The 13965-nt window shown below is 37.2% G+C and overlaps 1 protein-coding gene across 2 annotated transcripts in view; it reads right to left on the bottom strand.

Moving 5' to 3' along the window:
• Window positions 1–1407: 1407 nt before the first annotated feature.
• The window catches only part of RPAP3 (RNA polymerase II associated protein 3), a 37583-nt gene continuing 25025 nt past the window's right edge, over window positions 1408–13965 (bottom strand). The window contains exons 11-17 of one of the 2 annotated variants that reach the window (XM_070410362.1): window positions 12488–12558; window positions 12269–12370; window positions 9649–9887; window positions 7795–7981; window positions 6057–6154; window positions 5496–5596; window positions 1408–2884 (exon numbers count right to left, since the gene is read on the bottom strand). In XM_070410362.1, the coding sequence (XP_070266463.1) occupies window positions 2799–2884; window positions 5496–5596; window positions 6057–6154; window positions 7795–7981; window positions 9649–9887; window positions 12269–12370; window positions 12488–12558 (884 nt within the window). In that variant the 3' untranslated portion in view covers window positions 1408–2798. The remainder of the gene's footprint in view (window positions 2885–5495; window positions 5597–6056; window positions 6155–7794; window positions 7982–9648; window positions 9888–12268; window positions 12371–12487; window positions 12559–13965) is intronic. The other variant, XM_070410361.1, reaches the window with a different exon arrangement.

The raw sequence follows: 13965 nt of genomic DNA, 5'->3' as shown, positions 1-13965 counted from the left end.
CATGCTCTGAACCCACTCTGCTATTTTTAAACTCTGTAATCATGGAAACACTGACTCTGAATCTCCTTTTCTTATGTTAAAAATGGCAGTAACACTACCTGCCCTGACTACTTGTAAGTTTCTTCTAAGGATCACATAAGAAAAGATCCTATATAATAAAAGTCTAAATGTCCAGACGTCCTGTCATCCATTCAACCAATCAAAGAGTAATATGCTAATGATATGCTAAGGCCACTCAACTGCTTGCTATGATGTGCACTGACCACCAGGAAGCAGAGTTGACCAGTTGACCAGTCGCTATGATATGCACTGACCACCAGGGGGCAGTCAACCAGTCACTATGATGTGCACTGACCACGGGGGGGGGGGGGGGGGGGGCGGGGGGCAGATGCTCTGACCGATAGGTTAGCTTACTGCTGGGGTCTGGCCGATCGGGACTGAGACGGGCCAGACATGCCCTGTAGCCCTCCCATGGTCCCTCCCTGGCTAGCCAACCTCCCACGTCCCTCCCCGGCCCTGATCGTGGGTGGGTGGTGGGAGGTAATCAACCAAAAACCATCTATATATATATAAAAGCCTAAGCAACTGTTACAACCAGTCGACTGGTTGCTATGATGCGCACTGACCACCAGGGGGCAGATGCTCAATCCAGGAGCTGCCCCCTGGGGGTCAGTGTGCTCCCATAGTCAACCTCCCACGGCCGGCCAACCACTCGCAGTCCCTCCCCCCGGCCAGCTGGCTGGCCCCGATCAGGCCCTATTGGGACTGGGTGAGATGGCCCCAATCACCCCGGTCACCAGCCAGGCCGAGGGACCCCACCCGTGCACAAATTCGTGCACTGGGCCTCTAGTCCTGTATAATAAAAGGCTAATATGAAAATCGACCAAATGGTGGAACAACTGGTCTCTATGACATGCACTGACCACCAGGGGGCAGACGCTCAATGCAGGAGCTGCCCCATGGTGGTCAGTGTGCTCCCACAGGGGGAGCGCCGCTCAACCAGAAGCCGGGCTCATGGCTAGTGAGCGCAGCGGCGGTGGTGGGAGCCTCTCCCACCTTCGCTGCAGGCAGGCAGTAAGGAGCAAAGGGTCCCGGACTGTGAGAGCCCCAGACTGCGAGAGGGATGTCTGAGTGCCAGCTTAGGCTGTAAGTCAGCAGGTGGACATCCCCCGAGGGGTCCCAGACTGCGAGAGGGCACAGGCTGGGCTGAGGGACCACCCCGAGTGCACAAATTTCATGCACTGGGCCTCTAATGAGAAATAACTTTTTTGCCTTTGTAATACTTTTCTATTCATCTAAATCAACTTCTTACTAATGGCTTGAGAAAAAATTCAAGTCATTCAAAATTCAATACACATGTGTAAGCTATACATAAAAGGCTAAATTTTATTGTTTGTCATATACCATAAAAAGACAATACAATTTGCAATGCATAACATTAATAAATTCTAACCTAAGGGTACCGTGACTATACAAACTATGATCATCTCAATAATTTATACCTGGACAATAATCTTTGTAAATAGATTATGATTATTCAAGCAATTTTAAGTATAACAATGTATGATGCAACAAAAATTATCAAGAGTGTAAAATACAGTTTTAAATTTGATGCTGATAACAGCTATAGGATGGTGACCTAGTATTCATTGTTGTTGTTAATCCTCACTGGAGAGTATTTTTCCATTGATTTTTAGGGAGAGTGGAAGAGAGAAGGAAAGACAGAGAGAAACATCGATGTGAGAGAAACACATTGATTGGTTGCCTCCTGCACGTGCTCCGACCAGATATATGCCCTTGACTGGAATCGAACCCAGGACGCTTTGGTCCACAAGCCAATGCTCTATCCACTGAGCCAAACCAGCAAGGGCGACCTAATATGTTTTTTAACAATTTGATACTCTCTAAAATTAAGTTGATTTTAACAACAGTTACAGGATGCCCAAAATTTGCTAGGTTGCTACTTTTAAATTTACTAAAATTGATTCTTGCTGTTAAATTAAATTAGATTGTACAAATATTAATTGAGCACCTAACCAGGTGCAAAGGACTGTGCCAGGTACTGTACAAAACAAGGAGGAGTGGAATACTAACCCTGCTTTTAAAGTCTTTATAGATACACACTCACACACAACACATACACACATAAGCTATATGCTAATTATTACTTAAATATTCCCAGTTTTTAAATTTTCTACACTTTGCTTTAGATTATGTGCCTTTAGTATATATATGATGTGGATATCATGAAGAAAAAATCTGAAGCATTAAATCTAAGGATGCTGTGACTTCTCAATGAGCCGATATAAAAAGTCTAGTTAAAAGTCTCTTTTCAACATAAATACTAAAAATACTTATCCTGCAGCTAAGTAATTTTGTTAGTGAACTGGCACAATGAAATTAAAAAGTCTTATAAACAATCCAGTTACCTACTTAACTCTCTCTATACAAATATAACTTTACTCATATGCTAATGAAGCAGCTTGTCATGTAGAAATAATGTTACACTTACAGGGCACTGGAGAATGTATCTATATCTAACATTTAAATGACTTACAAAATACTGATCTTTACAAATATACCTCATTATTTATATTTTTATTTTCAGAAAAGACTTATAAATAGATCACTTATAAAGAATACATTTCTCACTAAATCACAATTCACTTTATAGTTAATTAACTTATATCCAAAGTCCTGTATAATTTCATTTTCTTCAACGCAAAACAAAACTTTATTTTAGTAGAAAAAAATTTACATGTGAAATTCAAAGACAATAATTTTAGTAAAAATGGAAATCAACCACCATATCTTTTCTTGAGTTCTTCAACAGAATTATCCTTCAACCCTGAGTTCTCTATGTGACTGAATAATATATGTGCAACTGAAAAAGAAAAGAAAAAAAGTGTCCCATTTTAATCTCCATTTTTATAAAAGTTTAGTGAAACAAAAATTAAAGGGAATAATCTGATCTGTCAAATAAAACATTTTACATTTGAAAGTTATAATATAAAGATTATTTCTAAATTCTAATTCAGATATTTAAAAACCAATCTGAGAATAGAAAATAATATAGCAATCCAATGTTTACCAAAATATTTTGCTTTAGCAGTAAAAAATTTCCTCTACACCCTCAATGACATTAACTTTACGGAGTAAACTTAACTCATTCTAAGCTTCCTAAAATTTTTACTCTATTTAACTACTTTACTTAATATTATAATTAACTGTTTTTCAAACTTAAATAATTTTATTTTAGAAGAAATTTTATATCTCTAACTGAAAATTAGCAATAACATCTACAAAACCATGTTGATGGGCTAGTTATACATTTTATAATCTATATATATAAAAGCCTAAGTGACCAAACGACCGGTTGGCCAGTCGCTATGAAGCGCACTGACCACCAGGGGGCAGACGTTCAATGCAGGAGCTGCCCCCTGGTGGTCAGTGCACTCCCACAGCCAACCACCCGGGCCCCTTCCCCCGATTGGCTCCATTTGGGGGACCGGCTGGCCTTCAGATAGGCCTGGATCGCTGGCGAGACCAAAGGACCCCATCTGTGCACGAATTTGTGCACTGGGCCTCTAGTATATCATAAAATAAGATATATAACTATTAAGTGTTCAAAGATCTTCCTATAAAATATGTAAAATTCTTTATCTTTCACACCACTGAATGGTCCACACTCTACACTTTGGAAAAATACTGTTATAGTTCATCTTATTTCTCAACATTAAAACTAGCTAACAATTGTTAATAATAATGGCAATAATAGAAGATAAGAGCAGCTAATATTTATTGAAAGTTTAGTTACATGCCAGGAACCATTATAAGTGCTTCCCATGTTTAACTTAGTGGACAGTGGAGACCCAACCAGGATGGAAGGCCAGTCTGAAGAGCCAACTCACATTCTTTGAGTACACTTTAACTTATCACATTATAGTGGCAAGAAATTCATTCATTCAACACGCTTCTACTAAGAAGTTATTATGTACTAAGTACTGTTCTATGCCTGAGGCCTAGAAAATAGTAGAGAAAGTTCCTGCTCTCATGGAGCTTTAATTCTATTAGGTAGAGAAATAATAAACATATACATGGAATACTGCCAGCTAGTTATGTATTATGAAGAAAAATAAAGCAGGGCAAGAATACAGAGGGTGATGAGGGAGGGGAGGCAGGCAGGTATTTTAACTAGGCCGGTGAGGAAAGGCATCTCTGAATGTTAGATGGAAACTTAAATAACGTGAGGAAGCAGGTGGGGAGATATTCTAGGCTGCGGGAACAGCCAAATGCAAAGCCCCAGAGGCTAAATTACGCCTGGTAGTTTGGTATATTAAAAAAAACACCCAGCGGTGTGGTGGGCAGAGTGAAAAAAGTGTTAGATGAGGTTAGAATCGTAATAAGTAAGAGCAATACTTCTCGGGAAATTTCAGGAATTGTTTTTGATTAAACTGAAGATGAAACAGAAATTTCTTTTGATTTAAATTCTATTTTAAAATCTCTCTAAGTTATATATTAACTTCCCTAAGTACAACATAAAGGGTATTTTTTCTTACTGATTGAGTCTTATTCAATGTCACTGCTAGATACATAATGAAGAAAAGGAGCCCAAAGTACATTTAGCCTAAGAGGTTTGAAAATGGTACAAGGTTTCCCTATCTTTAAAACTAAAAACAGTGGTACTCTGGTATTCTAATGATTTATTTCTCTTTTTCCTAAAACTATACAGTATAGCCCAAAACCTCTAGGTAATTTGAAGATTTTGCAGCATTTGATCTTACTTAAATTAGGGTCCCCCAAAGTAACACTATCTTCCAAAGACTGAGATATAGAAGTAAGGGATCTAATTCAGGCTCATCACTTGCCACTCTTTACCCCCTAACTCGACAATCCAGCCACACTGCCTTTCCTGCCTCAGAGTCTCTGAAAACATCATCCCTTCAGTCTAAAACTCTTCCCTACCCACTTCATCTAACTGAATCCTGCCCTTCTGTGAGAATTCAGCTTAAATGAAACAAACTCAAGAAAATTAGCTGTCAAAGAATGGGTTAGATTTCGGTGCACCCACACCCAGTTACATGCTCCCTGTGGCAGGGAACCTTCACATGATGCATGATGGCAGGAGCCCAACCATTGTTATTACTGCATTTTCAAGTCGAACAGCTCAGACTCTAGAGCAGGACTGCCTAAGTTTAAGTCCTGGGCCCAACTTCCTAGCTACATGACCTTGATGGCGTTCCTCACCTCCCTCTGCCTCAGTTTCCTCCTTTGTAAAAGTGGAATAATAATCATACCAATACCTCATAATGTTATTGTCAGGATTAAAATTTTTAATTTTACTTAATTTAATTTAATTATGTTTTATTTAAATTTAATTGCATGTACCTTGGACATAGTAAACATTCAACAAATATTTGCTATCATTTGTTTAAAAAATAAAAGAGGAATATAAGAATAAAGAGATATGGAAAAGCTTTGTTCACAAATCTCACTTTTTTTCTCAGGTTCTGACATGAACATCACTGCCATATCAAACCTTCTTAATTCAGAAAGCCTTTGTAAAATTTCCAAGATGAGTGATGGCTTTTCTTTCCTGAAATAAACAAAATAAAAAACAAATGATCCATTAAAAGTAGCTCATTTAATTCTTTACTAACACAATATTTCTAATTATATATAAAGTCTTCATTTATCTTTTTCCCTGGGCACTTAAAATAAAGAATACTGTCTTTACTTTAAGTGCCCAGGTGAAGAAATTTATCAAGTCAATTGAAGAAATAATATTCTCAAATGTGAGGCATAGCACAGATGTTATTAATCTACTGTAACACTTCCATGCCCTACTTTTCTCTTTAAAAAAATAAAACTTCATCATTTCCCATGTTACTCCTTGCACTTATCATCTTCACAACTTCTGCCATAGTAAAATTTACTAGAGTGCTAGTATTGCTATATAGAAGGTAGTAATAATATCAAAACAAATGAATTTCCCAAACCCCTAGAAATAGCATAGCACTACAGTATGAAAGTATAACTAAAAAAATTCAACTTACTCAATGTAAAAGTCATGCAGAATTTTAATGATTTGGTTGAATACATCTGGATCTAGATTTTTCTGAAACAACTTAGGATACAAGGATGGTTCAATTTTCTTGGAAAAAAAATAGAAAATTAAATTATGACAACATTCACATATAAATTACTTATATAATAATTGCTTAGGTGAATAAAGAATAACTACTACGCATTAATACATAATGAATAATAATGAGGATAGGGGGTTGTTACAATGAAATTTAATTAAAGATAGAAGAAAGAAGGTTAGAGGAACAGTAAGATAATTACTCTGTACAAATCAGAGAAAAACCTCATCAACAGACAGATGTACACCATGAGAGAGACAGGAAACTTAGAGCTCTCAAAGAGCAAAAACAATAGAGTTAAAAAATAAAATTACATGAGATAATGTATTTGGAAGTAGCTATATAATGCATAATTATAAGGAATTATTACTATAACTAGAGGCCCCGTGCACAGATTCATGCACCGGTGGGGTCCCTCGGCCTGGCCTATGGGGATCGGGCCAAAACCAGCTCTCTGACATCCCCCGAGGGGTCTCGGATTGCGAGAGGGCACAGGCCAGGCTGAGGGACCCCACTGGTGCACAATTGGCTGGGGAGGGACGGCAGGATGGCTCCAAGGCGTGTCCAGCCGGTCTCGCCCAGTCCCGATTGGTCAGACCCCAGCAGCAAGCTAACTTAATGGTTGGAGCATCTGCCCCCTGATGGTCAGTGCATGTCATAGCAAGTGGTTGAATGGTCAAACACTCAGCATATCATGCTTTTATTATATAGGATTACACTGGAGAAAAAGTATGTTAATCCATTATTTGGTAAATTTCTTATGATTTGATTCTTTTTCTTATCTTTTTTTAAAATATATTTTATTGATTTTTTACAGAGAGGAAGGGAGAGGGATAGAGTTAGAAACATCAATGAGAGAGAAACATCAATCAGCTGCCTCCTGCACACACATCCCCTGGGGATGTGCTCGCAACCAAGGTACGTGCCCTTGACCGGAATCAAACCCGTGACCACTCAGTCCGCAGGCCGACGCTCTAGCCACTGAGCCAAACCGGCCAGGGCTGATTCTTTTTCTTGCAGCCAATGAAATCTCATTTTCAGGAGAATGACTATCTAAATATTGCAAGCATTACTTGACACAAAGAAGGCATCTAATGTATTTTAGCTTCTTTCTCCATCTTGAAGGATGAAGAAGTTCAAGTTATGATATATGAAATCAGATTAAGTTATTTTTAGAGAAGAGAATTCAAAACAGAACCTATTTCCAAAGGTTCCCTGATTGCAAATATTTAAAATGGTCTGGTCAGCCCTAGCTGGTTTGGCTCAGTGGATAGAGCGTTGGCCTTCAGACTGAAGGGTCCCGGGTTCGATTCTGGTCAAGGGCACATACCCAGGTTGCAGGCTCAATCCCCAGTGGGCAGGAGGCAGCCAATCAATGATTCTCTCTCATCACTGATGTTTCAATCTCTCTTTCCCTCTCCCTTCCTTTCTGAAATGATTTAAAAATTGAAAAAATAAAATAAAATAAATAAAATAAAATGGTCTGGCCAGGGTGATACATGTGTCAGGTAAGGGATAATAAGAGCATTTTCTACAATCATGTTATACAATACAAAGAGCAAATATAACACTATTATTATACAGTGAGTGACAAAGATAGTCTTTGACCTTTTGTTTACAACAGTACTACTAGCTTCTTCTTTCTTACCGTCAAATACTGATATAACATATCTGGAGAACTTTTCAATTGTCTAAAATCAGATTCAAGCTGGAATGAGTTTGCAGGAACTGGAGGAAGAACAGTTGTGATAAACTGAGCAGACAATTTGTCCCCCTCTATAGAAATCTTTTCACGGGAAGACTGACATACATCCTGTTTCATATTAACTTGAGATCTGAAATATTGCAGAGACATCAGTCAAACAACTGAAAAGAACCAAAATTAGTCAAAGCTTATTTTTTCTTATTGATTAAGTTATTACATATGTGTCCTTATCCCCACATTATCCCTATCCCCCCCACTCATGCCCTCACTCCCCATTTGTCTGTGAGTCAAAGCTTATTTTAAGAAAGCATCAGTAGAGATTTTTAAATTTCTGATGTAACTAATATTATATTATCTATTTACATTCTAAAAATACTAAACTCTTTCAGCTGATAACATATGTATATTTTTTTGCAAGACACGCCTCTGCAAATTTTCACATGCTACACAATGACTATTCTCATTTGCTGGGCTATTAGCCTGGCCACTTTTTGAGCACACCATTTCTATATACCGCATTACTACATCATATATACTTACAACTCAGCCTTTCAGAAATCTGAATTATAAGTTTCAAGAAAGATATTCTGAGAAGGAAAAATGCTTTCTCCTTAAAAAACAAACAAACAAAACTACCTATTTAGTGTTTTCTCACAATCCATATGATCACTTTAAATAGAATTACTACTAAAATTCAAAGTTAAAAAAAAATTCCAATAGAATTGTTGAGTACAATACAATAATATATGAATAAAATTTCAAGACCCCAAAACAAACCTAGTCTATATCTTTTATATTCTCACTAGAGGCCTGCGAGGATCAGACCAAAACCGGCTCTCTGACATCCGTCAAGTGGTCCCGGATTGTGAGAGGGTGCAGGCCAGACTGAGGGACCCTACTGGTGCAAGATCAGGGCTGGGGAGGGGCTGCGGGAGGGCTCCAGGGTGTGTCTGACCCATCTCGCCCAGTCCCCATAAGCTGGACCCCAGCAGCAAGCTAATCTACCACTCAGAGTGTCTTCCCCCTGGTGGTCAGTGTGCGTCATAGCGACTGGTTGAATGGTCAGACACTTAGCATATTAGGCTTTTATATATATATATAAATCAAGGAAACACATCACTATTTTTAAAAATTCCAAACAAGTCCTGGCTGGTTTGGCTCAGTGGATAGAGTGTCATTTTGTGGACTGAAGGATCCCAGGTTTAATTCCAGTCAAGGGCACATGCCCGGGTTGCGGTTTGATCCCCAGTAGGAGGCATGCAGGAGGCAGCTGATCAATGATTCTCTCTCATCATTGATGTTTCTATCTCTCTCTCTCTCCCTTTCTCTCTGAATTCAATAAAAATACATTAAAAAATTTTTTTCAAAACAAAATTTAAAACAATCCATAAATAATCTTAAATATGAATGGCTAGAATAATGTAAATGTCTAAATTCTACATTTTTTAGAAGCTTCCTCTTAAAAAATTAAATTTTTTGCTGAATTAAGAAGGGAAACAATATACTGAAGTTTGAGGGGGAAAATGAACACAACCAACTTGTTAAAGACAGTTTATTATTATCTCTAAATTCCCCACTATGGTAAAGGAACAGTGATCATTCCTTACGCAAAACGTCTCTGATGAGTCAGAACAAATAAAAAAGAAAAACTAGAACATGAAGTTGGGTAGTTAAAAAAATTACAGTGATGAGTATAAACCAAAACTCTCATTGGTAATATCAATTTTCTAGTGGAATTAAATCCTGGGTCTGGCTTTACAATTCTAGAGATTATCAAATAACAACAGTTCTACTTACTGGAGGGCTGAAGTCTCACTGATTTCTTCTATTTTCAATACTTTTGCTTTTGGAATATCACTCGTGGGCAAAAGGTCATCTTGGCTTGAATTCTTCTTACTTGCAGTGCCTGTGGTTGCTGTTACATCTGCTACATTAATAGGATTACTTTCTGGAGCAGCAGCAGTAGTGTTCTCTGGCATGTCAATAGTCTGTATCAAATTACCAGTTTCTTCAATAATCACCTTCTTGAGGGGTTTCTAAAACAATTAAAATCAATTCCTTAAATCAACACATAAAGTTTTTCTATTTTAGAATTACAAATTAAAAGGTTGCTGTGTTCTTACAGCCAATATCCCAGTTATAAAAAAAATTCAATTTGATGGCTAGACAGACTTAGGAGTCACACTCTGAGAACACAAATAAAAAGATGCATAGCACCTACCAAATGTAGGTCTAAATGGAGGAAAGAAGATGTATATATAAATAATTACAAGCAATAGGATACAAACCTATAAGAGAACACAGAGGAAGGTAGAAAAACATTGGCATTAGCAGAGACTTCTTAGAAAAAGTACACAAGAATGGTAATGTGGAAGATTAACCATGGTATGTATGGTCAGTGAAAAGGTGGTAAGTCCAATGGCACTGGTGCAAGGGGATAAGTGATGGGAGACAAAGCTTGAAAGGCTCATTAAAAATTGCTTGTAAAGAGACTTGTGTGCCATGTCAAGGAGTTTGGACTTTATTTTAGAGGCAAGAAAGCCAAGAAAAAGTATTACCAAACTGACAACAGTATTGTGGGCTAACTGAAAGCAAGAAAAACAAGGCTATGCAATAACCAGCATTCTGTATGAAACAGACCAACATTAAAACCTGAATACACCTGGTTGGTGTAGCTCAGTGGTTGACCATCAACCACTATAGAAAGATTTATGAACTAGGAGGTCACAGTTCGATTCCGGGTTAGGGCACATGCCCGGGTTGTAGGCTCAATTCCCAGAAACGGGCATGCAAGAGGCAGCCAATCAATGATTATCTCTTATCATTGATGTTTCTATCTTCTCTCCCTCTCCTTTCCTCTCTGAAATCAATAAAAATACATTTTAATATTCCTATATAATAAAAGGCCAGTATGCAAATCGACTGAACAGCGAAACAGCAGAACGACCAGTTGCTATAACACACACTGGCCACTAAGGGGCAGACACTCAATGCAGGAGCTGCTCCCTGGTGGTCAGTGTGTTCCCACACGGGGAGTGCCGCTCAGCCAGAAGCCCTGAGCCGGGCTCACGGCTGGCAAGCACAGTGGCAGTGGCAGGAGCCTCTCCCGCCTCTGCGGCAGCGCTAAGGATGTCTGGGAGGCGGGCCTAAGCTGTCAGTCGGACATCCCCTAAGGGCCCCCAGACTGTGAGAGGGTGCAGGCCGGGCTGAGGGACCCCCCTGCAAGTGCACAAATTTCGTACACCGGGCCTCTAGTAATAAATAAAACCTGAATACATTTTCTATATAAGAAGCTGGATAAAGCCAGCTCAGGATTAAAAGTTTGCCAAATAATAATCACAAACTTGGTAAGTACTTGACCATAATAATGGTTTTTAATAAAAAACCATTCACTATTTCAATCATTACAAGTATCAAACATTTTCAATTTCTTCTAAAGTTTACATATTGTACTCTTATTTTTAACAAAAAACTTTCAGTATAATCTAAGTGTTCAATTCAATTGTATAGTTAAATTTTAAATAAAAAAGTTATAAATATAAACACTTTTGACATATATACTAAATTCAACGTTAAAACCAGACATTCTATTAACATTGCTAAGCTAAGACCTAATGGGAAAAATTGTTACTGGATAAATGCACATAAATAAGAAAGCTGTTAGCAAATTTGTTAAAAGAATCCTGTTAGCAGTTCTATTTTAAAAGATAATCATGTTAAGCTAAGGCCTTTGCTTTGCTGAGAACTATCATCAGCAATAGATAACGATCAAGATATTAATCAAGAATGGACATGTATTAGTGTTTAAAAAATAGACTATAATTTGACAGGCAATAATTATTGAATTATATCAATACACTATCATTTAAAAACAAATACTTTCATTGACATTAGATGTGTAAGCATTGATTCTAATTAACAAATTTCCAAATAGATAGTCTCTGTTAACAGTAGACCAGGGATGGGGGAATGACAGTATGAACAGAAGTAAAACTCAAAAGATACCACTACAGAAAGATTTATGAAAAGATATGAAAGGTTCAATTCATTACTGTTTAAAAATTAAAAGTTAGAGACATAACATTTTATTTAGCTCTGTATAATGGCTATTTCAAAAAAAAAAAAAGAGAGAGAGAGAAGAAGAAACAGAAAGGGAGGAAGAAAAGGCTAAGGACCAAAAAGAAAGGTGAAGTTTTGATGTGGGAATACAGAAAAATGAAAATAAATATTTTAGCAGAGACTAAGAGATAAGGGAAAACTTTCATTTACTACCAATCAGGGAACCCCAGGCCCTTGCTTAGCTGATCTACATCACTGGTCTTTAAGAGATTTTAATTCAACAATTTGTTTCCTACTCTTATTCATACCACACAGATATTTACATACCAAGAAAGAAAAAGACAAGTGTTTCACTTACAGCTGCTCCAGGATGAGGTGGATTACCAGTGGGTTTTATCACGTTGTGCCTTTGAGTAGAATCGAGAAAGACATCATCCCAGTGTCCTTTCTCAATTAATTCCTTAAAAATAGATTTGTAATCATGACTATAAAAATATTCTCAAGTTAATTATGCAACAAATAAATGTGTTTAAGTTGCAGAAAATAAAAGTATATATTGGTGAAAATAATATATTACCTTTTTAATTTTGGAAAGTTCAGTTATTGCTTGCTTATTTCCAGGTTCCAGAAGCAAAACAGTTTCAAAATCTAAAGTGAATTTTTAAGAAATATAATAAATTAGTGGAAATACTTTATAAAGTTCAAGACATAATATGTTTAGTTGGTTTAGTAACCCCATGTTTATCTCAGGAAGTTTTACTCAGGATCCTAGGAAACACGTGAGCAACAACAAGGACTAACATTTACTGAGTGCTATTCTTTATATGAATTCTGATGTATTCCTCACTATAACCCCACTTTACAGATGATACGATTGAGGCCTACAGGTCACCTAACTTACCAAAGCCCACACTACTAACAAATGACAAGGTAACTCACTAAATGTAAGATAGAATCTAATATTATTCAGCCTTAAAAAGGAGTTGTGATACATGCTACGACACAGATGAACCTTGAAGACATTATACTAACAGAAATAAGCCAGACACAAAAGGACAAAGTACTGTATAATTCTTATATAAAACACCTAGAAAAGTCATATTCAGGGATAGAAAGTAGAATGGTGGTTCTGAGGAGCTGGAAAAAAAGGGGAATGGAAAGTTACTGTTTCATGCGTAGAGTTTTCAGAATGAAATGATAAAAAAGTTCTGGAGATGAATAATGGTGATGGTTACACAATGTAAATGGACTCAATGCCAATGGACTTAAAAATGGTTAGAACAGTAAGTTTTATGTGTATTTTACCATAACGAAAAAAATGCATGGGTTACAGCTGAAGCCAGGTTTAGAGAAAAACTGAGAGAATTAAATGCATAGATCAGAAAAAAAGACTGAAATCAATTATCTAGGTATTGATGTTAAAAAATTAGAAAAACAGCAAATTACATCAAGACAGTTGTAGGAAGGAAATAAAGAGTAGAAATAAATAAAATTGAAAACATACACAATAGAAACAAGTTGGTTCTTCAAAAAGACAAATACTTAAAAAGACAGATCAAGGAAAAATAAAAGAATAACAAGTATAAAAAAATAAGGGGGTGGGGCATCACTACAGACTACATTATCCTCTACCTCCAGCTGCTGATTCCCTTCCTTTTCATTCTTGCCTTTGTCTTGCTTTTTTCCTTCTCACCTATAATTCAAATCTTTTTTTAAAATATATTTTATTGATTTTTTACAGAGAGGATGGAAGAGGGATAGAGAGTTAGAAACATCAATGAGAGAGAAACATCAATCAGCTGCCTCCTGCACACCCCCTACTGGGGATGTGCCTGCAACCAAGGTATATGCCCTTGACCGGAATCGAACTTGGGACTCTTCAGTCCGCAGGCTGACGCTCTATCCACTGAGCCAAACCAGTTAGGGCTATAATTCAAATCTTTACTAATTTTGATTGGCAACTAGCCAGAATGTACTGTATGCTCTCAAAAGATAATCAGGTCTACTATTAAAGCTGCTTTCCTTCAAATTTGCATACATATTCATGATTTAAAC

The sequence above is a fragment of the Myotis yumanensis genome, unplaced genomic scaffold (genome assembly GCF_028538775.1).
Source record: "Myotis yumanensis isolate MYYU_CA2020_CCGP unplaced genomic scaffold, mMyoYum1.0.hap1 SCAF_3, whole genome shotgun sequence".
Taxonomy (NCBI): domain Eukaryota; kingdom Metazoa; phylum Chordata; class Mammalia; order Chiroptera; family Vespertilionidae; genus Myotis; species Myotis yumanensis.
The sequence above is the reverse complement of the archived record's forward strand: the minus strand, read 5'-3'. Positions and strand labels throughout refer to the sequence as shown.